This window comes from Peromyscus californicus, unplaced genomic scaffold (genome assembly GCF_007827085.1).
Source record: "Peromyscus californicus insignis strain IS unplaced genomic scaffold, ASM782708v3 Scaffold_8__1_contigs__length_139910024, whole genome shotgun sequence".
Classification (NCBI taxonomy): Eukaryota; Metazoa; Chordata; class Mammalia; order Rodentia; family Cricetidae; genus Peromyscus; species Peromyscus californicus.
Window position 1 is genome coordinate 64,263,295 of NW_026294606.1, and position 24,092 is coordinate 64,287,386.

The 24,092-nt window shown below is 42.4% G+C and overlaps 2 protein-coding genes across 12 annotated transcripts in view; one reads left to right on the forward strand and one right to left on the reverse strand.

The window, feature by feature from the left end:
• Prpf18 (pre-mRNA processing factor 18) overlaps nt 1–17,662 on the forward strand; it is a 39,092-nt gene extending 21,430 nt beyond the window's left edge. For all 4 annotated transcript variants that reach the window (XM_052729406.1, XM_052729408.1, XM_052729407.1 and 1 more), the window contains one exon: nt 10,646–17,662. In XM_052729406.1, the coding sequence (XP_052585366.1) occupies nt 10,646–10,726 (81 nt within the window). In that variant the 3' untranslated portion in view covers nt 10,727–17,662. The remainder of the gene's footprint in view (nt 1–10,645) is intronic.
• Nucleotides 17,663–19,559: 1,897 nt separating this feature from the next.
• The window catches only part of Frmd4a (FERM domain containing 4A), a 611,671-nt gene continuing 607,138 nt past the window's right edge, over nt 19,560–24,092 (reverse strand). For 7 of the 8 annotated variants that reach the window (XM_052729402.1, XM_052729398.1, XM_052729400.1 and 4 more), the window contains one exon: nt 19,560–22,803. In XM_052729402.1, the coding sequence (XP_052585362.1) occupies nt 22,701–22,803 (103 nt within the window). In that variant the 3' untranslated portion in view covers nt 19,560–22,700. The remainder of the gene's footprint in view (nt 22,804–24,092) is intronic. The other variant, XM_052729399.1, reaches the window with a different exon arrangement.

Below are 24,092 nucleotides of genomic sequence, written 5' to 3' on the forward strand. Positions count from 1 at the left end.
TTACTGAAAATGTGCTTCAAAGCATAAAGTGCATTCAGATGCTGTGCCAGAGAATAGTTATTACCATATTCATGAATTATCTTTGTTTGGATTTTAGTTCCAAGTGCTGAATGTTAATTTGTGTGGCATACTTTATGCCTTATTCACATACATTAGCATTTAAAAACATTTCAACCTGACTCTCCAATGTGAATTGTGAAGTTTATAGAGTTCAATACACTTGGGTAAGTTGAAAGACATTTCCATTTTTTAAGTTTTAGAATTCTGCTTTGATTGTGTGTGTCTGTAGGGTGGGTGACACACGCATGCGTGGTGTTGATGTAAAGGTCAGTATTAGTTCCTTCTACCTCTCCGTGGGTCCTAGGGATCTAACCCAGGTTGTTAGGCTTGGCTGCAAGTGCCCTTGCCTGCTGGACATCTTACTGCTCATTTTCATTTCTTAATAACCACAGATGGCGGTAGAAAAGGCAAAAGCTTTGACTTAGAAAAGAGTGGTTTTTTTTCTTTGAAAATTGAATATAATTTCCAAGGATTACATTTACTAATCATGCTTGTTTATACTATGGCTACATTATAATGTTTAAAAGTTCATACAATTACATAATTTTGAAGACAGCATTTCTTGTAGCCAATGGTGTGGCTTCTACTTTCTCATAGACTCATTTAAAAAAAAAAAATATATATATATATAAACACACATAGATGTATATATATAGAGATATATATCTATATACATGTCTTTCCCTATATATTTGTATATATATATCAATAATAAATATGTATCCTTTTTTTAGAGGATTTCTAGTTTATTTTGGAGCTATGTAATGACCTGTCAGTCCTCCAACCTTCCTTTGTAACAATATTCTTTGATTTTTGTGTTGTTTGAGATACTTTCTCTGGGTAAACCTTTATGTTTTTTATCATGGCATTTAAATAAAACTACATATGAATAAAATTTAGAAAGGGGCTGGGGCTGGAGAGATGGCTCAGCAGTTAAAAACACTGGCTGCTGTTCTTCCAAAGGTTCTGATTCCAATTCCCAGCAACCACATGGTGGCTCACTACCATCTAAAATGGGATCTATTGCCCTCTTCTGGAGTGCAGGTATACGTGCAGACAGAGCACTCATACATTTTTAGGAAAAAAAAACCAAAAACCTATTATAGTTTGATATTTTTAAAATATATTTTAAAAATGTGTATGTATGAATACCTGTGTGGGTGGGTGTTCATATATATGGAAGATATATGTGGAAGGTACATGTGCCCAGATGTGCACTTGTATGTGGAGGCCAGAAGCTAGCCTCAGATAATTGTTTCTCAGGACAGCTATCCACACCTTTTTAAAAAAGGAAATATTTTTATGTTACATGTATGAATATTTGCCTGCATATGAGTATGTATACCACATGTGTGCCTTGTACTCATGGAGGCCAGACAAGGGTGTTTGATCCCTTGGAACTGAAGTTACAGACAACTGTGAGCCACTCTGGGTTCTGGGAACATAACCTGGGTCCTCTGCAAGGGGAGCAAGTGCTCTTAACCACTGCACCATCTCTCCAGCCCTGTCCCTCCAGCTCCCAGCTGTTCGTTTGTTTAGTGAGACAGCGTCTCTTACGTGGTACCTGACTAGGCTGGGTTATCTGGCCAGCAAGTCCCAGGGATCCTCCTGTGTTAAATCCCCGGTGCTGGGATTACAAATGCACCCCACCACGCCTAACTATGATGCTAGGGATTGAACTCTGGTCCTCATGCTTGGGCAGTGGGAACTTCAGAGTGAGCTAGACATTTTGTTATTTAAGTCTCCTTTTCAGCCAGGTTTAATGGCACATGCCAGTAATTGCATCACTTGGGAGGCTAAGGGGAATTGTGAATTTTAAGATGAGTCAGAACTGCATCCTGAGTTTAAGGCTAGCCTGGGCTAAATAGTGAGACCCTGATTCAAAATCAGAGAATTTTTCTGTTACCTGTAAGACGATTAGGGAAAGTTGGTGAGTGTGCTCTCTGAGATTTGGATCAACTAATAATACTGCTATGAATAGGACACGGTGTTCTGGATCCAGCCTGTTGATGAGGGAAGCCGTGGAATACTAAATAACAATGGAGCCATGTCTCTCCTTGGGCAGATGTTAGTGGCACAGGTCGAGTGACTTTTTAATATTTTCCTGATGGACTCGGATGATATGTTAGTCAAATATTTTGTCACTGTGACTAATGCCTAAGTAACAAAATCTGAAGAAGGAAGGATTATTTGGCTCACAGTTTCAAAGGCTTTACAACAGTGGTTCTGTTGTAAAGAACAGTCAGCCTTCCTGTTGCTGCGACCTTTTAACACAGTTCCTCATGTTGTGGTGACCCCCAACCATCAAATTATTTTCATTGCTACCTCTTAACTGTAATTTTGCTGCTGTTATGAATAGTAATGTAAATATTTTCAGAGGTAGAGGTTTACCTAAGGGGTCACAACCCACAAATTGAGAACCGTTACTTTAGAAAGTAAGGAGGGAATGCCTACATTAGCTAGCAGGCTTCTTCCTTCTTACCTCTTCTCCCCCTAGCTTAGAGCCTTTAGGACAGTTCTACCTATATTCCAAGAGGCTCTTTTTCTTAGTTTTCTCTGGGAACTCCCGTGCATATTGTCATGTGTTCTTAAACGCATTAAAGACAACCTGAGGAGATACCAAAATGTGTGGATGTCACATTAAGCAATAAAAACAATGTGCTTTTGCTTCAATTAATTTGACCAATAGCAAGCCTAAATTTGAATTCCCAACTTTGCTCCCTGTATCTTGTGGTTACTGGCCCATATGTAGTCTGCTTTGTGAATATGATCTGTCTCTGTTCCTGTGTGTTGTGCCTCTGAAACTGCGAGTCTCTATAGCAAAGGGCTTGGACAGCACAGAAGCCATAGCTGAGAAAGTATATATGATCATCACAGCATGGACACACACACACACACACACACACACACACACACACACACACACACACACACACACCCCTCCAGGGTCAGGGGTATGGAACAGTGTGTAACTTAAGATGAGAGCTATGTTTGTACCTTAGGTTGTCAAAGCTGACTGCATGGGAAATCCAAGGCACAGTAAGGTTGCTTACAGTGTTCTCTTAAAGGCAGGTTAAACAGACTAAGTACACAGTACCACAGCAGGTACATAGTACCTGCTGTTTTAGTTGGATATAATGTCTCTTGTAACTTTGGTCTCTTGGTGAAAGGTTGATTTAAAATATCCTCTGAGAGGATCATTTTCAACATGTGGCCTGAAGTTTAAATCAGGGGTTGGTAAACCTTTTTACTTTTTTAAGGGTCAGTTACTAAGTATCTAGGTTTGTGCCTCAGTGAACTTCACCAGCAGCCAGTGGCTGCATTCCGGAGACAGTATGAAGAGTAAGGTGGTTTTGTGGATCAATTTGTGGCCCCTGGCAAATGTATAATTTAGACTTCTTCTGCATGAAGATATTTGCTAAGGAGACCATGTGAAAATCATTTGATAATTACTTCTTTTAAAATACACCTCAGGAAAATATAGTGTTTGAAGTTTATAATCTTAATTGTACAGCCCAATGATTCTGGATAACATGTGCCATGTTCAAAATTAAGATTGGGTCCAGAGCCGGGCGGTGGTGGTGCATGCCTAGTAACAGCAGATTCCTTCATGCTTGCCTTGTACCTAGATACCCTGCTCCTCTCAGTGCTACTCTTCTTGTTAAAAGATTTCTATTTTATGTCTGTGAGGTCCAGTTGTGAGCTGTCGTGCTGGGATCCAAACTTGGGTCCTCTGCAAGAGCAGCCAGTGCTCTTGACCACTACACCATCTCTCCAGCCCCTCGTCAGTGCTACTTTTGACCTAGAGTCTTTCCTGGTTTTGCCTGTTACTGAACAATATATAAATGGAAACTTAGAATGTGTGAAATGATTCTTATTTTTATTTGAAATACTAGTATAACGTGTTTTATGAAATGTGATGGAAAGCAATTCAGGAGGTTGTTTGCTGAAACATGATTTCATCTTCTGGCTTTTGTGCAAACCTCTGTAGACTTCAACTGTGGAAGTTGTTTGACATGTTCAGTTCTCACAAGATTAAATACACCATTGGGAGTTTTCTCACCAGGCAGATCAAACAAAAGCTGGATAGCTTATTAGCTCACCTAAGTCTACTTGTTAGGTTTAAATTGCTGGTAGTAACTTTAAGGATGGCTCATTCTGCCAAATACAGAGGAAACCTTTGGCTCAGATGTTGGGAAAGCTTCTTTTACACAAATTATAGAAACTAGATTATTTAGAGACTATAATTTGGTCATTTCTAGAGACCTTCTGGACAGTATTGTCTGAAAAGACAGCCGGAAGGAGACAGAGAAGGGAAGTGACAGCACAGGTCCCCCTCTGCCAGCACTCCTCCCTAGATGGCCTCCTACCTTGTTCTTTGAGCATTGGCTGCCTCCTCTCCCTGTGGTGTCTCATGGGGCAGGAATGAAGGAATTGAAGGGTTATTTTGTAGTGGGGCAAGTTTCAGGTGTTTATTTTCCTGCTGCGCACCCCTCTGCCTCAGGCCATTACTTCCCCCAAGTGGCTGTCTCTAAACACTTGCTCTCTGTGTCTCAGTAATTCTTGTCTCATACCTTTTCAGAGCGTGGCCTGGCCACAGTCTCAGGAAAGCCAACTCTAGGCTCTTGTACTATATCCCCTTGTTGGCCCTAAGCTTTGCCAGCCCTTTGTGAAGTCCTTGGACCAGCCCATCAGATTATGTTTGAGTTTTTGCATTGCTTCCTCCTGGTATCCTTTCTGCTGTATGTGGAAAAACAATATGTGCACTCATCACACAGATGGTCATCCTAAAAAAGTTTTTCTTAAGCTTTTGCCATCACACAAGGACAGATGTCCTCAAGACCCTCTGGCAAGTTTTCAGTAATCTTAAATTCATGAATTTCCTGGTATCCTGTAGCATGAATCTTAGAAGGTCTTATTAATAAAATCAAACCTGAGGCCAGTTATTGGGGTGAAATGCTGGAAGGTCAGAGAGACAGAACAAGCCACAGCCAACCTCACCTGGCCAACTTCTCAGCTGGTCTTGTTTTCTCAGACTGGAGGCCCCTGAGTCCTCATCCAGAATGGGTCTCAGCTGAATTGCTGCTAGAAGCCTGAAAGCTTAACCAGCCAAATGCTTAACCAGCCAAAATGCTTCTAGTTCCTGGTCCTCACGCCTTATATACCTTTCTGCTTTCTACCATCACTCCCTGGGATTAAAGGCTCACTTCTTGGGATTAAAGAAGTGTGTCATCATGCCTGGTTCTTTCCAATGTGGCCTTGAACTCACAGAGATCCCAGATGGATTTCTGCCTCTGGAAGGCTAGGATTAAAGGTGTGAGTGCCACCACCCTCTGGCTATTTCCTTGTGGTGAAGATGAAAGTTTTTCTTTAGTTCCGTACATGTCCTCCACGTGGAAACCCAAGTTTTTTCATGTCTTCCTGATCTTCACAACTGTCCTCCTTTTCATCTGTTTCTCCAAGCCATTCATTATCTGTTGTGTTTACTGGTTCTTACTTTCCTTGTAGTTAAGTCTGCATTTTTAAATGGCTTTTTGTTTGGTGTTTAGTGTGTTCATGAGTTGGACTACATAGTTTCTGAATATTTCTCATTCTGATTTACATTGTCCCCTCCCATCTGGTAGCATTTCTAATCTCTCTGAGCTCAGAAATACTATGAGTTTTCTTTTCTTTCTTGCTTCCTTTCTTGCTTCCTTTTTTTTTTTTTTTTTTTTTTGAGACAGTTTCTTTGTGTAACAGCCCTGGCTGTCCTGAAACTCACTCTGTAGAGTTTTTCTTAAGCTTTTGCCATCACACAAGGACAGATGTCCTCAAGACCCTCTGGCAAGTTTTCAGAAATCTTAAATTCCTGAATTTCCTGGTATCCTAAAATTTTATCTCAGGCTTTGGCTATTTTATCTATAATAGCATTGGCCAGCCTTATGGAACGTTTTTATATATTTCCAATATACTCAAGTACTGCCAAAATTTAGTATAACATCAACTTTCATTCCTCCAGTAAGTGATCACAGCTTGACTCATACATTGTACACACAACAGTATAGTTATTGGTGAGTATTCTTCATATGTTATTACTCAAATTATACATGACACATTTGCAGGTCAGGTGGCTTCATGCTGTAGCCTCCAAGTCTTGGCTGAGATAAATAATTTTCAAGTGGCAAGTTATTGCATGGTAAGAAGCACCTACTCATGCCATACTTTATGGTATATTTAACACTGCATTTTCAGAAGAAAACACACGTTGGCATTTTACACAGTGTTGCCCTTTAATACCACGGGATACTAGCATGCTGATCTAAACTGTGTAATGTTGCTTTCAGGAGCTCAGATGATAGGAAACAGTAGATGTTTTACCCCATCAAATCTCAGGTTCAACCACATGCCTGAGAGGAAAAAGGCCGGATCAACCTCCACTGTAAAAACCTGATGACCGTATACATGAAATCCTCCCCTAAATTAGAGAAGGGCAGATCACTTACAGCAGCTCAGGATTAGTCTCAGCATGCCACTTTTCATTAGGAGTGCCACACTAGGGTGGAGTGAAGTCCCTACAATCACAAAGGAAGCCATTTCCAGCTCAGTTTCCTGAATTCTCAGTCAAAGGTGGAGTTAGGTAATGACATTTCTGACAGGCAGGGCTTCGCCAATGTGACCTTTGACACACAGCCCTGGAATCCTCATCACAGCTTTCACAGTGCTTACAGAAGGCAGCAGTATGGGAGGATATTGCCATTTCTCTTGGACACATGGGGCACTGAGACGGGCATGTTCTCAGTCACATGCTGGTAAGAAGTGGGGTTGGGTTGGAGCCTGGACTGTCTTCCCTATGTTGCTAGTGTACTGCTTCTGTCTGGGGACGCAAACCACACAATCCAGGAATGGAAATGAAGCCTAGGGTGAGAGGGATTCCAAGGCTGGAGGTGAGGGGGTGTTCTGGTGGGAGCAATGCATGAAGAGGTCCAGCATGGTCTGGAGGGACTAGACTATCCAGGAAAACATGGAAAAGATGATTTTTAAAGGGGAGCAGACCTACACAAGGAGTGGTTATCATAATACAGTGTCGCTTGCATAAAGGACTTATGTGTAACCTTGATGAGACTAACTAAATGTAGTTTTCTCTTAGAACTGTGATTTGAGGGGTGAGGAAGAAAATATGTAGTGTATAATATACATACGTGGGGCCAGTGGACATGACAGAAGCCCATTAAATCCTCCTAATTCCATAGTCAGAAGTCAGTAGGTGATCTTTAAGGAGAAGAGTCAAGGGCTGGAGTTGGACATTTCCAAGTGTGGCCAGAAACAGCAGGACAGTCTCTTGAGTGGTGTGACAGTGGTTGCCTCTGTGGAGTGGAGTTGGGGACAGGAAGGAGTGAGGCGGGCGAACACTGTCACTTTAGGTCCCATCCATGTCATCTTACACAACATGACCCCAAACCCAGGATTGTCCTTTTCTCTCTTTCTGTCACAGTTCATAAATTTTGCTTTCCAGTCTCATGACTCTGTGTTGAAAGATCTGGGGCCTGTCATCTTCCAGCTGCCATTGGGGACACCACCAGCCTCTGTGTGGATTCTTGCCTTGTCTCCTCCGAGTTTGTCCAGCTGCCTTTGGTTCTCCTCCGCACCTACACTGGTGCAGTTAAAATACAGTGTATGTTGCTCGGTATAATATTAACTCGCTTAATTCAGTGTCGACAGTCTTTGCAGCCACACACAGCCCTCCCCTCTCCACTGTTTCCACAGCGTCTATCACCAGTGGATGGATGTATCTTGTCTGTCTTGCCTTATTACTCAGGGTGGGGTTTTCTTGTTGTTTCCCCTCTGGCTTTGTTTTTTTCTTGTATCTCCAGAGTTTAGCACAGTGCTTGGTATACAGTAGGCACTACTTAAACAGTTGTTCAGATAAGTATGTTTTTCTAAAAGTATAAAGTCAGTTAGGTGGTACATATGACTGTAGAGTCATTACGGAGGAGGCTGAGGCAGGAGGATTGCAAGTCCGAGCCCAGGGCTGTCAAATAGGACCCTATGTTTTAAAAAGTCAGTTAAACTATCACTAGCTCTCAGCTGTTTGCTGTGTTATGATGAGTTACACTTCTTATGTAACTTGTCTTGCTTACCCACCCACAGCAATGTGAAATGGAAAGCTGAAAGGTTCTAGTTGAAAAGACTTGTTTCCGGGCTAGAGAGATGGCTCAGTGCTTAAGAGCACTAACTGCTCTTCCAATGGTCCCAAGTTCAGTTCCCAGAACCCACATTGGCAGCTCACAACTGTCTGATGCCCTCTTCTGGTGTGCATGCAGACCAAGTAACCATATACATAAAATATATAACTAAAAATTAAAAAAAAAGAAAAAAAAAAACAAAAAACAAAAAAAAAAAGAAAAAGACTTGTTTCCATTTGGGGAAAACAAAACAAACAAACAAACAAACAAAAACAAACAAAAACAAAAACGTGTCCTGAGAATGACACACTGTTGAAAATCCATGGCAACCTATCAATCCTTATTACAAGGATTTGTGGTAGTGTTCCTGGTTAGGCCTGTGACTGTGACTGTTCTTAGACTCCGAGTGTAAAGGCACCTCATAAATGTCTTCTCCGAGAGCAGCTTGCTAAGGTTCTAGTTATGGAACATCCCCCACAGCCGACTCCTTGTTCAGAACGGTTCATGACGTGTCTGGCTGCTGACTGAAGCCCTTGCGTTTCATCTTTCCTACCTGCACCTCTCTTCTATCTATTCCTTCAGGACACTTAGAGATGCCAAATCAGCAATGTCTTATGTGTTTCCATAGCTACAGTTCAAATTTTGCACACATGTGATTAGAACTCAACATCAGGGGGAGTTGAGAGTATGGAAAGGAAGTTCTTTAACCTCAAACAAGTATCTGGCTAGTGGGAGAAATAATAAGGTAAGGAGCAAAGTAAACTGTATGCTCTTCCTTCCCACTCCTGGGAAGCACTTTATCATAGAAGTCAGTGGAAAGATTACCTCTGCACGTGCTGATTCTTAGACAGCTTAACGTGGGCAATGTTTGGATCTGGAAAGGACTTAAAATATTTTAACGTCATGTTTCACTGATGTTGAATCTATTAGATCATAGCTCCGTTCACAGCAGTTGATATCTGTGTTACCAGTTTTTACTAGGAAATAAACTGATTTAGTTTGTTTTTGATGGTTTCATTGAGTTGGGAGCTCCAGACCAGCCTAGGCTGCTTGTATGACCCTGTCTAAAATTATATACAAAAAACAAAAGCAAAAATAAAGAAGTTGTTTGAATGTTTAGAGTTTCAGAGTTCTAAACAATGGAATTTTCGGTATCCAGGGCTATTTTTAATGCTTTCTTCCTGGATTCCCTGCTGTTTTCTTCGGTTACTGGTTTGTATAACTGCAGCCCTGTGGTTCTTTCCCACTGGGTCATGAATCTTTTGTTTAAAGTTGCCCCAACATGTCATTTTGAGGGAAGAAAGTAAATTTGAGGAGAATACTAACCAAAATACCAGGCAATATGCTACATGTTCTTTTATAGCCAATGTTATTATTCTAGGCCTAAATTACATTATTTTTCTTACTGTGATAGGAACTGGGTGGTTTTAATTTTTGTGAACTTAAAATGAACCTTAAAACAATTTGTGCTAAAAATTGGTATGGGTTAGGATCATTGAAATTAAGCACTGCTGTATTATAACTAGTCAATAATGTTATAAAGATTTCAATAAGGTTTGTAACAAACATTCCTTGTAAACAGGGAAATTTGGAAATTGATTAAACAATTAATAGGATTCTTTTCTGATTGTAAATTCCTCTCTAGTTTATTCTCAAGAAAAATCTATGGGGCTTGCAGCAAGCCTCTACCATTGTCCTTGGCCTGTTTGGAAGGGATACAGAGAATTTGTATATGGGCTTGGAAGGCATTTTTTAACCTAGTGGTTGGTGAGAAAGCTAAGAAAAAGAACTACAGTCTAATGGCCAGCTAAGCACTTGGAAAGGTAAGACCAAAGGAGAAGTTGAAAGAGAAATGCCGCCACCTTCAGGGGTTGTCCTTAATTCTTTCTTGGAACCTGTTTGAGGAGGGCTGAATTATTCGGGGACTAGAGTTTGTGCTCTAAGTACTCCATTGGTGAGAGTGTTCATGTATTCAATAGAGATGGAAAACTATATTATTTCTAGGTTACTTTAATCCTTCTAGTTTTTTTTTTTTTTTTTAAAGTTTCAAACCAAAAATTGTAGTATATACAGAGGTAACCTTTCCATGACTTGAACGGACGAGGTCATTTTTCATTTATCCCGAGAGTTTTTATATCGCTTCTTTAACTTTGGAGATATGGAAGACTTTTCTGAGAGAGCCACATCTTTGAATATGCTTCTCTCCACCAAACTCGGAAGGGCTAACATCACAGCCCTGTAGAATACGTATTTTCTACTAATGATGTGTGATAAGCAGTGCTCATGGATAAACATTTATCCTTTTGAATGGGATTGTGGCGATACTTAACTTTATAGGGACATTGACAAACTAAGTACTACAGAGAAAAGCGTCTAGAAATAGTTTGGTTGTGTCATAACGAACCTTTATTTTATGTTCCTAGGGACTGAAGAGGTTAATGACGATTTGCCAAAAGCACTTTCCTACGGATCCATCAAAATGTGTGGAGTACAATGCACTGTGAGATCTGTGTACGGATGGACATAACAAGAAGCCTCAGCAAGCAGCATGTGGACTTCTGGCCTTAGCACAGCAGCAAAGGAAGAGTTCCATCGCAGAGTTCCATCGGATGCACTTCTTGTTGGGTTTAAGAACTGGGTTGACTTTCATATGGTATTGGATTGCAAACAAGTTTTTGTGTGTTGTTCTCATTTTAATCAGTTGAAAAATTAAGTCCTAAAGCTGTTATCCATAGTGTAGACAGATGTGTAGACAACAGCAGGAAGGGGGTTTGAGGTGACCTTTCTCCCCAAGACCCAAAATGTGTCATTAGATAACTAGAAACATTTGAGGGCAGGTTTAAATTTTCTATAAATTATCATGATTTGCACATTTTTTCTCTTATGTGGTATTTATAGAAAATATTTTTTGTATTTCAGCAAAAGTGTGGGACCATTAAATGTTCCTTTACAGTTCTTAAAAGTTTTTTGGAGCCGGGCAGTGGTGGCGCACGCCTTTAATCCCAGCACTCGGGAGGCAGAGCCAGGTGGATCTCTGTGAGTTCGAGGCCAGCCTGGGCTACCAAGTGAGTTCCAGGAAAGGCGCAAAGCTACACAGAGAAACCCTGTCTCGAAAAACAAAAAAAAACAACAAAAAAAAGTTTTTTGGAATTTTGCCACCTTACAGTAGGATGTAAATGTTACTGTTAAGTGTTATTTTTCTTGTGTTTCAGACTTGCTTTGGTTCTAAGTGGAGCACATCTTAGTATTTGTCGTATTTCTGGACAGATAGAATTGATAGAAGGTTGAAAAGCGTAAGTTTACATTAGTGCATCTAGGTTAGGGTGAGGAAATGGGCATTGGAGCCAGCTGAGTGGCAGCCTCATGATGGGGATGCTGAAGAGGGCGGAGTCCTGGCTTCACTGTGCCACACTCAGTCCTCACTCTGGTCTCACAGTGTTGCTCTTTGACATTGGGACCACTCACTGCTGCAGTGTTGAGAGGATCGGGTTGTTCCGTGACAAGCTGAATGGTTGTGTCAGAGAAGCAGGAGTGGGTGGGCCCTCAGGACTGGCAGTTCCTCGGCTCCGTGCACTAACAGGACAGCGGTGGACAAGCTCCGTGCACTAACAGGACAGCGGTGGACAAGCTCTGTGCACTAACAGAACAGCGGTGGACAAGTGGTTTCACCTTGCAGGGCTTTGGCTTCCTTAGCTGACGTTGATGATAAGAGTACACACCTCGTGTTGTTATTGTGTAAGTAAAATGCTGAGCCCGCTGCCTGGTAGAGGACAAAAGATCATTATTATTGCTTGGCATGCATTCTTATTACGTGTAGACCTAGGGCCTTTATGGGCCCTGCCCTGTGGCTACAGTGGGATAGTATGTACTTGTGCAATAACAACAATAATGACTGTATTATCAGCAATAGTAGTAAACGATGGAATCATTAAGTTTTTCCTGTCTTTACTTGCATCCAGGTCCAAATTTAGAAGTGCAGAGAATGGGAGCCTGAGGTTGCTAGAGGTGGCTTGGTGTCACAGTTGCTTATTCTGGTCCCTCTTGAGAAGGAGTGAAGGCCACTTTTGGCTACTTGAGATCCAAGGCTGTGCAGAGATAGGACAGTCTCTGGCAGTTATTGCAGGGAGGCGTTCCTCTCACTGCCAAGTCTTTTCCTATGATTAAATTAGGTAGAGCTTTGGGGGATTTATTTGACAAATGAGAAACTTTCATGAGATGTGCAGCAAATCCCTATCTGTGACATGTGGTTTTGTTATAAAGGTCTTGTTTAGAAATATTACTGGATAATGCCCAGATCACTTATTCTTCAGCCACTGTCAGGTCACAGCATGGTAAGTGATTTTATGTTGTCTTCCTTTCTGTTGTTAATATTCCACATGAAGAAGAAACTATATCATGTGACTTCAGTACTTCCTAAAATTGGCCAGTGGAGGCTGGGTTTTTTTTTTTTTTTTTTTTTTTTTTTTTGTGTGTGTGTATGTGTGTGTGGGGTGTGTGTGTGGTGTGTGTGTGTAAGGAGTGTTATCTGTGACTTTAGCCATTCTGAGTTTGAGTGGAGGGAAGCTTGTTCAAATATGTGGCTCTCTCAGGACAGTTTTCATGTCTGAAATTAAAGAAGTGATATAGAAACTCCTGGGATATGTAGAAAAATGATCTTTTATTCAAGTCTTGGAAATTTTACTTCTGCATATACTATATATTTTTGTTTCAATTTTTTAAAACAATAAATATATACTTTTCCTTTTAAACAGTCACAGTTCTAATTAGCTATATCCCTTCCTGCCTTCGCATCCTTCCATCCACAAGAACTGGGATTTTCTGTATTCAGACTTAATAAACAACTTCTTTCCTTCAGATATAAATGCAGGTGCTCCTTGATTGGATGCAGGATTAGTCCTGATCATATAGGTGAACACACAGTACATTGAAAATGCATTTAATACCCCTACTTAATTAGCTTGACCTAAACTGTCTTAAATGTGTTCAGAACACTTACATTAGCCTGTGGATAGGTAAAGCCATCCATCACAGAGCCTATTTTTATACTAAAGCATTGAAGTTCATGTACTATTTTGAATGTTGTATGCTGCTATAGATTAGTGTCAGTCATTTTCTCTGAAGATCAAGTTTGAGGGAACATTGTGGAGGGACCACTTCCCAGCATCAGGAGAGGATTACACTGTGTGTGGCTAGCCGAGGAAGAGACCCCCAAGTTAATGGTCCCGAGTACAGTTTCTGCTGAGTGCTTTCTGCTCTCATACGGTGTGAGGTGAGAACTTGTAATTGGAGAGCATCTCATTTCCTAGGAGGGTCACTGTCCACTGACAGGGCTTTTGATCACTGTCACAGCCTATGGAGGCTTTCAGTGTTTGCGGGCTGGGGACTAAGGAGATAAAGCAGGGGCCTTGTCTAGATATTGTAAGAGGAAGGGTAAGGTCCTGGGAGAGCAGAACAAGGCAGGCAGTGGTCACTAACAGAACTGGAGGATCTGTTGTGGACCTGCAAGGACTGGGAAGTAGGGGCGGTAGTGGTAGGACTTGTAGTTTGAAGCCCTTCCTTCTGGTACGTTTTAACCTAGTTCAGTACTTTAACCACTCTGGAGTGTGCCCCCAGTAAATCATTCCGGAATGCAAACCTTTGTTACTGCTGTTGAAAAGGAATTCTGGAAATACACAGCTTGGGAAAGATGAGAAATGTTTCCTCCGTCTTTGTGGGCTTTGGATTTGGGCATTCCTGTCTACTTCGTTTCGAGGCCCACAGTGAAAGGTTTCTCACCACAGAAGGGAGGCCTGAATGAAAGAGAATCTTGAGTTGAGCTTTAAGTTTCTTTTGTCTGGCATCTTGAGCGGATAACTTAATGGATTGTACCTCCTCCCTGCTGCGGTCTTCTCCCATGAAGCCCCTGAAAGCATAACTTTATCCTCTAGAAATTTATGCTATGGCGTCATTTTGAGAATCTTGAGCTGGAAAGCACTTTCTCACGGTGTGTTGATGGAAGCGTTTCCAGCTGTCCAGAGAGCCGGGGCCAGCACAAGTCTCCAGAGGGTCACTTTGGGAAACTGCTATAGTAACCGGTTTTCATCACAGACTCTGCAGTTGCACTGACTAAATTTTAACCACTGGAACTTTAGTGGTTCAATAGCCTAAAGTCTTTTGAAATTTTAAAAGCAAGTTCTGGTGGTATGGGATAACTAGGGAGTGCTATGTGGCTGGCTAGCAGCGACAGCTGTGTGTGAGCTAACCACAGCCAAGATTTTGGAGTTGTGCTCATTACAAAAAAAAAGGTTTATACATTGGCCAAAATAGTTTACTATTAAAATATTGACTATTTGTGTATTTTCCACACTTTAAACTGGGGTATTTTACACAGCGTGCTTGAACTAATCCGTGCCCTGCCGATGACGGCTGTATTTTAACTAGGCCACTTCTCTTTGTGTAGTTTCTTTCTTGTCCCTAAGCCCTGCTCTGAAATACTGTCAGCCGCCTTTGTCCCCCCCTCAGTGGCCAAGCTTAGTGCATACCTTCACGCAGAGGAGAGCAGCAGCTCCGGAGTTTGCATTTTCTTTTGGGGGGGGGGGGATGTTATTTGGTGATCTCAGCCTCATTCACCAAGTTTCCTGCATGGCAGCTCAGTCGTTCCCACAGGCTTGCAGCTGCAGTTTTACAACCTGCCAGAACCAAATTGCCTTTGCACTTCAGAGCTCTTCTTTGAAGGCTTAGAAAACGTTATGACCTACAACTATTACAGCTTGGGCTTGGCTGAGACTTTCTGTCCTGTGAAGGAGTTGAAATTGTAGATTGGAGTGTTTCTGACGCCTCCAGACCCAGCATCACATAGACACCCTTACAGAGGACTGGAACAAGCTCTGCCTGGCCATGTCTGAGGCAATATGTGTTCCTATTCTGGATTTTGTTTTTTGGTGTTTTGTTGATGGTGGTGGTGTTTGGGTGTGTGTGGTGATTGGTGGTGGGTATGTGTGTGTGCACACGTGAAGATCTCAGAAGACAACTTCTGTCAGTCCTTATCTTCCACCTTATTGAGACAGTAGGATCTCTAGTTTTGCCCGTGCGTGCTCTAGGGTGGCTGGTACAGCAGGCTCTGGGGGTTCTTCTCCCTCTCCATCCTCTTGTAGGAGTGCTGTAATTGCTGGCGTTACTGTATGTCCAGCTTCTGTGTGGATTTTAGGAAGTCAGACTCAGGTCCTCAGGATTGTGCATCAAGTACTTTTACCGACTGACCCATCTCTCTAGCCCTGGTGTTTCTGGAGTAACATATGCTGATTGTGGCCCTCTCAGCTTATTAATACATTGTGAAAACTACTAATAAAAGGAAGCATCAGCTGATTTAAGGAAGGAAACAGCTTGTTGGGTGAACTTAGAACAAAAGGAGTTTGCTCCTCTTTAATACACAAGTAACACTTGGCTCTTAGGGTTGATATGAAATTTAGCAGATTATAAAGCGTTGAGTACTTTGTTAAGTCTCAGGTAAGTTAGATTTGCTTGGTTTTGTATTTGTGTGTTTTCCTAATTCGGAGATCATATTCTTTGCTTGATTTCCTATGTTTGACTTGTTCAGTGAAAGTTTAGGTTTCTAGTATTCACTCTTTTATATAGTTGTGATTTATGGGAGTTGTTCCATTTTGCATGAACTCTTATGTATGCATTTCCTGGTGAATATAAATTTCTATAGAGACTATACCAAGGTCAATGTAAGGTATTTATACTAGTGTATACTCCTGCTTTTGGGATTTTGAGAGTTTAGTTTCTCTACATCTGTTCACATTTGAAATGTCTTCTGTAACTTTCATTTTAGCATAGTGTTACACGGTGGATTTAACTTGCCTTTGCCCAGTGAGTAACTCAGTTGAGTACCTCTTTCCTGCATTTAAAGGCCCTTTATACAATCCCTTTTATGAAGACCCTTACCAAGACTGACTTCATGTCATGTCTAAGACATTCTCTTAGGCATAGGTGTGGTGAGGCTGACTGTTGTGCTAAATAATTGTTAATGGGAAAGACCTAATCTTGTGACCAGCTTGGATATTGATATAATCTTTTCAGCTATCTTTGTGTGATAGACCCTATAAAAATCAAGTCATATGTCATTCTTTTAAAAACATTTATAAAAGATTTATTTTTATGTTCATATTTTGCTAACATGTATGTAAGCATACTACATTTGGACAGTGCCTCTGGAAGTCAGAATCCCATAGAAGTGGAGTGACAGGTGGTGTGAGCTGCCATGAGTGCTAGGAACTGAATCTGGGCCCTGTGTAAGAGTAAGTAGCAAGTGCTCTTAGCCACTGGTTCATCCCCAGCCCAGTATGTCAGCTTGAATGTCACCTTTTTCTCTAGTTTAATGGTGGCATTCCTGAGAGCATAGGATTTGAGGGAAGAGAGAATTGTGTGTGAAAGTTTGTATTTTCTGTAAAATCATGGTGTTTTATTATTTGATTATTTCTGTGTGTTTGTGCTTACGCTCTCCTGTGTGGGAGCATGCACACCTTCGCACTTCTGTGGAGGCAGAAGAGAGCGTTCTATCCCTTTGAGCCGAATCTCTGATTCTAGGGATCACAGGTGTATTTACTAGAATGCTTTGAAATTGCTGTATCCTGACGCCCTCTTACCTGTCTTATGGAGCGGTGGCCTCACCTTTTTCTCACACCAGTTGAATTTGGAAGCAGTCTTAAGAATGGTATCTGCAAGCTTCCCGGCGTTTCTTCTCACCAGACTTGGAGGAAATGGTATTGCCTTTTCTGTATAGGCTGAATCTTGTGTCCCTGCCTTCCTGTCACTCTGGTAAATGATTAGTTTTTTTCTTCCCCTTTCCCACAATGAAATAGAAATCTCCCAGGAGGAGCATCCATATCTGTTTGTCTACTGCAGATGTGGGAAGAAAAAGAGCAGTCCGGGATGACTGCAAGATCTTTGGCCTGAGCCCTAGGAGGATGGAGCTGCCTTTAAATCGAGGAGGAAGGCCACTGGAGCATGTTTGGAGGGGAAGGTCAAGAGTTCAGTTCTGTACATTGATCATGTTAAACATCTAGCTGCTGAGGAGGCACTGGGAAGTACAGATTGAGGGAAAAGGTCCAGGATGGATGGAAAATACTGATGCCATCGGCATAAAGGTGGCATAGCAAACTGAGGTCAGATGTGAGTGTTAATGGTTTGAATCTGAAGTGTTCCCAGCAGGCTTATGTGTTTGAACGCCTGGTCCCTTGATGGTTGTACTCTGTTGGGAGGTCATGGAGCTTTTGGGATGTAGGGCCTTGGTGGTGTAAGAAGTTCACTAGCGGTGGTCTTTGGGGTTTATGTCTGCCTCTTGTTCCAGTCAGCCAAGAAGCAAGATGCCTATCCTTTCGAGGACCTGCCACCACACCTTCCCTGCTATGATGAACTGAAGTCTCTAAAACTGAGTCAAATAAAGCCTTCTTCCCTCAGGTTGTTTATCTCAGGTATTTTGTAATAGTGGTGAGAAAATACAGGAAGCCAAACAAAGTAATTGTCAAGAGTAAGGCAGTCCAAGGACAAAGCTGTGGGCCACTTCAAGGTCAGGGAGATGAAGATAAGGAGAGCTTTGGACTGTGATAGAGGAGAATATGGTCCTCGTGAAGAAGGCCTTTCAGTCAAGCAAGGAGCATCGTCTGCATACAGTGTCTGCTGGTAAGTCCCATAAAATGACAAAAGAGAGTTAAATATTGCATTTGGCATCATGAGGAGTCCATCTTGATGACTGGGTTGGGTACAATGGAGGGGATGAGTGCATGATTGGACTGAGTATTAGGGGAAATTGGCATGCAGAAGAGAAACAAAAGGATAGAATCTACTAAAAAAAAATTCCTAAACACCCCCCTCCCCGTGTGTGTACACAACTCTAGACCTTATCAATTACTTATCGACAGAATTGTAATGCCAACCTTTCTGATCTTGGCTGAATAGAAGTGACTAAGCTGGGAGCTTGGCTTAGTGCTTAGAGCTTAGTGCCTCTTCTACCTTCTCCTGCCCTCAAAGAGGCCAACTCCTTAAACAAGGTCTGAGTGAGAGAGCTTCTGTTTACATATTGATTATTCTGGTATCCTTGGGAATTGGCCAAATCTCCTTCCAGTTTAGTGCGGTAGAGTCCCTTGCCTGTTAGATATCGATCCTGTGCTGCTTTGCCTCATCCGTGAACCTCTAAGCTTTAGAGGACATGGGTTCTGTACCAATGTGCAGTGCCTTGATGGAGGCCGCTGTCTACTCACCAGTCCTCAAGTGGGTCTGCACACTCCTCTTGGGATAGTTTTGTGTAAGTGTTTTTAACAGATATTCTGGGAAGTCGAGGGCTGGATATTTTTAGTATTTTCTGCAGGATTAGGGTGTTTACTTTGTGTTCTCTGGGAATCAAAATAGAAACTAGCATTATCTTGTTATAAGGAGAGGGAAGGAGGACTGTGTACGTGTTTGTGTGTGCACACACCTGCGTGCGTGCGTGTGTGTGTGTGTGTGTGTGTGTGTGTATAAAAGGGACAGGAAGCATAAGACAGTGCCATCTTCCTGGGCTCCAGTTGTTTTCGTGTGATGGAGCTTAGAGCGTAACCTCATTTCTGGCATCTTTATTCATGTTTACAAGAGGCTTTTTCTTTTTCAAGTGTAGATTATTTTGGGATGCTCTGATACTCCCCTAAGAAGTTTCCCAGGCAGTTGCCAGAGTTCAGGAAGTTGTCAGCTGTCCCTTTAGCTCATTTTTAGACAGGTCCAGCTTCTCGGTGCATTGTTACTCTTCTTGGCAAGCTTTAGTCTTACTCTAGTGATCAGGAAGGGCTTTCCATCCATGGTGTTCCTGGAGGCTAGACTTCTAGTTTCCTGCTAGGAAAGAGATGTCTGTCAGGTTAGGGGTCAGAGATACAATTGCAGCAGTCGGCTGAAGTAAACCGGGAACCATATATCTTAATTAGGGTACTTCTGTAAATGCAATAGGCTGTTGCTTCAGTGGTATGATTTAGAGGGTAAATAATGTAACAGAAAACTAGCCTCTACCGAGTCAACAAGCTTCTCTGCCTCATCTGGCAAGCCAACAGTACCATGCATAGCTGGTTGTGGTGGCATATACCAGCACTCAGGCTGGAGGCAAAAAGATTGTGAGTTCAAAGCCACCCTGGGCTATATGGTAAGTTCCAGGCTGGCACAGACTGCAGAATGAGACTGTATCTAAAAAACAAGCCCAAACCAAAAGGAATACTGTGGGTAGGGATGTGTGTGTGTGTTAAAAAAGAGCCCAGTGCACTTGACATACAGATTTCTGGAGCATGGTTACACATTTATCATTTAGAAACAAACAGTGTCCAAGAGGCGACTGGGGTGTTTTCATTTTCAAAATGCTTTAATAAGTGTTGACAACACTGTTCTGCAAAATGTAAAGGTACTATACAAATTCTTAATACAAAAAGAATAAATTAAAAGCAGATTTCTCTTTTAATTCTGCAACTTTGTCTACAACATACATCTTTTTCATTGATTACAGTTGAACAGAATCCAGTAAAATCATTTTACATGCTCTACAGTCAGTTTCAGGAGCAACCTAATCTTTTCCCCCCATTATTAAACTAGAGTCCATTTTACACAACTTGTAATAAACTATTGACATGAATGGATATGTAAAACTTTACACCTAGTTAACTAAGCAGTAATTGGTCATCTGATAGCACCTGGATGAGGTTTGCTATATTTAGAACTAAACTAATACTGAATGAAAACAACTTGGGATTTTAACAGTTTCAACACTCACCTGCATATAACAAAATAAACCAACCTGGCTCACAACATAGTCTTCTGGTTGAAACAGGCAATTTCTTACATGTACCCAAAGAATCCAATAGGGGCTTTAGATCAGACTGGGGGCTTCATAGCTCATCTTCCTTTAAAGAAATAGGGATCTGTAAAGTGTTTGCAGGTGCTTGAATACAACACCTAGAGTTCACCACCACACTGACCATTGATCATGTCAGTCTCAAAGGACTAATGCTTATTATGTACATTGTATTAACTGAACACAGCTAAACAGTAAAACCTGTTTTACTTAATCTCTGTCCTTACTACCAGACTATCCTGATGGTATTCACAGCTCCCATACAATTCCTCTCTGCTCCCAAATGTATTACATTTTAGATTCTTTTTGCCTCTCTCATTGATCCAACGGAATTCAGAACTGATTTTCAAACTATGTTATAGGTCTGTTATAACCTGCAACTATGTAACCTTGTCTTGTTCGTTGTTTCCCTTTGGACTTTTCCTGTTGCACCATAGTTCAGTCTAATTATTCAGGCATCTCCTTTTGGAAGAAAAAAACAACTGACCCAATGTGTCACATTTCCTTTTAGGGAAGGTAGAGGGGGGAAATCCCCGAATAAACCTTTTACAGATCTGATCAACATACTCGGAGAAAAAAAAACCCCAACAAACCAACCGATAGCCCCCATCTCTGTCAAGCCTCAGATTAGTTTTGTACCATTACCCAGTTTCCACCAATCTACAGAGTTACCCTTGAAGTGTCCGGGAAGAGTACTGTTTGTGAAAGTTGAATCATCAAGCCAGCCATGCCCAGCTCTGGGGTACCCCGCCTTGAATGGGCCATAGAAAAATGGCAGAGGAGGCCTAAGACCTCATGGTATGGGTGCTTCTGCCTGGTGTAAATGCTACCTACTGCTTGGTGGCTTCCAGAGCTTTCCAAACCACTGCAGAGTAAGCAACAGGGATAGTACTTTCTGGTGTCCATTTCTTACCCTCCTCATCTGGTGGAGTCTACTGTTCTTGGATTGACCTACATGAACAACAAAGGTTTTTCTTTTGATGCCACAGCTAACTTTTAGATCTGCTTTCCCACAGAAGTACTCCTACCCTGGCTCCTGTTCCTGGATGCCTTTCCCACAGGAAGTCCTTACAACGGTAACCCCCACAAGCCCCACGTATATTAACATGTACTACCTCCATGGAAACTGTCTTTTGTGCCTTCTTGAGTAACCCAGCTAAGACTGTTCACTGGTTAGTTATTATAAAATTTTGAGGCCTTTGAAGATTGATGGCTTTTTGGTTGTGTGTTAAGCATAGCTCAAAACACATGTAAACGGGCAGCTTGCACGCATGCTTTTTTTTTTCTTTTTTTTTCTTTTTCTTTTTTTTTTTTTGCCTTTTTTCCCTCTTGGTATCTGTGGACAGAGGTGGTAAATCAAGGTCATGGATACTGCTGGAGGTGAATGGGCCCTTTGGGAGCCGAGTTGTCTCAACTCTGCTCTGCCTGCCGGCTGGTAGACACATTTAAAAAAACAATCTTCCTACCTAAGGGCATACTTGGGTTCTTTGACTAAGTGACATACAGGAGAGGTCCATCTGAGTTCTTTGTCACACAAGTGTTAACAAACAAAATGAGCCACGACAGTAAAACACTTGAATAGACTGCAATGTGCTTTTTCCCTTGGTTTCCCATAAAAAAGAAAATGAAACACCTTGTACAAAGAAGAAAGGTTACACTTTTACTGGCTGTTTTCACGAGAGAGGACTACTTTTGGCAATGATCACCTTTAGCTTCTGACCAATCCCAAAAGGAAAGCAGCTTTGGGGACGTAGGCGGAGGCCCCTGTATCAGGCGGTCCTAACAGTGCTCTGCTCCTCCTTCGTGTCCAGACAGACAGATTCTGTGCCTGCCAGCCAAGCCTCCTCCTTCTTCACGGTGCCATTAGGTTCATTTCCAGGCGCTCAGGTGGGGAGAAGTGGACTGGACAGGAGATGGGTCACTACAGGACATGATTTACAGATGGTGGACTTCTCACTTGTGCTGCATAGAAGCAGTTTAGAACTGAAAAGAAATTTCACTGCAGAAACAGTGTATTCCTCTTGGCCCCTCGTATCTGTTTATTGTTGAATGTGTCGAATCTTTGGCAGCATAGAACCAATTGTGACCCTCCGATGCATCTCCGAAGCGCTGGTCTTCTTTCTCACTCTTCCCCATAGGTACTCTTGCAGGCTGTCTCGTTACAGAATACAGAACATTTCAGGTGTAAACTGAATATCCCCAGGAGGCATCCTCCTCTTGAAGCGCTCAGTTGGCCTAAGGTGGCAGCTGGACGCAGCATCACGGTCTCTGCACACTGGTAGGTCTGTTTTCCATTCTCTACTAATGCTTCTCTTCCACAGGAATTGCATGTGTTGGCTTCCCTGACAGTTCCTGGCCTGGAGCTGTCATGGCAGAGGGAAACCACCAAGGTGCCATTGAGGATTGTTGCCTGGCTCTCTGGGTAAGAGAGCCAGGGGACACACAGTGGGATCGGAACCTTCCAGAATGTCTCCTCAGTCAGGTTTTTGAGGGTGAAGGGGATATGGAGACAGGAGAAAAAAAAGTGCCAAGGGCCGAAGCTGGTGCAGGTGACAGTGTGTCTGGGTAAGGCAACTGAGAGGCAGTGAGGTGACTCAGAATGGCGTGCGGCGGTCAGAAGAGGCCGGGCTGGCTCACACGAGGGTCCCGGGCTTGGCTTTTTCTTGCCCGTACCATTGGACATCAGCTAGCTCTGGATAGAGGGAGGAATCCAGGAAGCAGCTATCACTGTAGCTCCTGTGGACACAAAGGGAGATGATGGGTTAGAAGAGAGGAGTACAGGTGGGTCCGTGTTCAGGGTACATGTGGAGAGACGTGCCCTCCACACATGGTGAGATGTGGCAGTCTCCATGGCACTTGGTGTACGGAAGGCGTTCGGAGACCAAGATTACACAAAGGGACCTCTGAAACCTCAGGAAGTACAAGTTAACAATGATCACGTGGTACCCTCAGAAATGCTCATGTCCAGGCCTGAGTCTGCCTATGCTGAGGTTGGCATGGGGAGTGCACTACTGGGAACTTCGAAAGTCCCATCCATGATCTCAGATGAAGCCAGCTGAGGAGCCCCTGGGGCTATATTCCTCAGGATGACTTCCTCCACAACAGCCAGTGGTTTGCCTTACATCAGACCCAAGGGTTAACTGCACTTCTGTGGTAAGTTATCACTGTCCTGGAAGAACAGTCAACACGTGAGCCTTGTTTTGTTTGAGACAGGGTTTCTCTGTGTAGCCCTAGCTGTCGTGAAAGACCAGGCTGTCCCTGAACTCACAGGGATCAGCCTGCCTCTGCCTCCTGAGTGCTAGGATTCAAGGTGTGTGCCACTACCACCTGGCTATGCTTTTTAAATCAATAATGTTATTTTATAAAAGTATTTTAAAAAACATACAGGGACTGGGCCTGTAGCTCAGTGGTAGAAAGCATGCTTAGCATATAATGGTCCTGTGCTTAATGCTCAGCACCAAAAAATAGTATAAAATAAAAAGCTATTTCTCTACAGAGAAAAGTATACATGGAAGAAAATAGAAAGTTCTTTGGATAAGTATTAGTAGGTTAGATGGGTGCTCCTCTAACCTACTAATTCCCTACTACCTGGGTGATTCCTAGATATCAGCAAGTGCTCACATAGGTGAGTGGCTGCAGCCCTACATAAAGGAAGTCCTAACTGTCCCTAAGCTACCCTTCAGTTCCCATGCCTGGGGCCAGGGGCATACTCAGGGGATGGGTACCAGGAAGAGATGCTGACCTCTTCTAAAGAGTATCTCAAAAGCCTCCCAAGTTAGCTAACCCTGAAGACCATCAGCCACTCTCACTACTGCCTGATTTGCTTACTTCTCCAGGAATACATTGAGTATTTAATACTTTGTAAATATCCCTCGTCGGACCTAGCAAAGTCCATGAAAGCTGGAAAAATCCCAAGCCATCTCCGAGTATTCTGGTCGGTTTCCATGGCAGCCTTGTGCTTGGAGCACTGGAAGTCCATGAGCTTAATTCTGATTAAATGTGGCTTTAGAAGCAAAGGCAAGGCC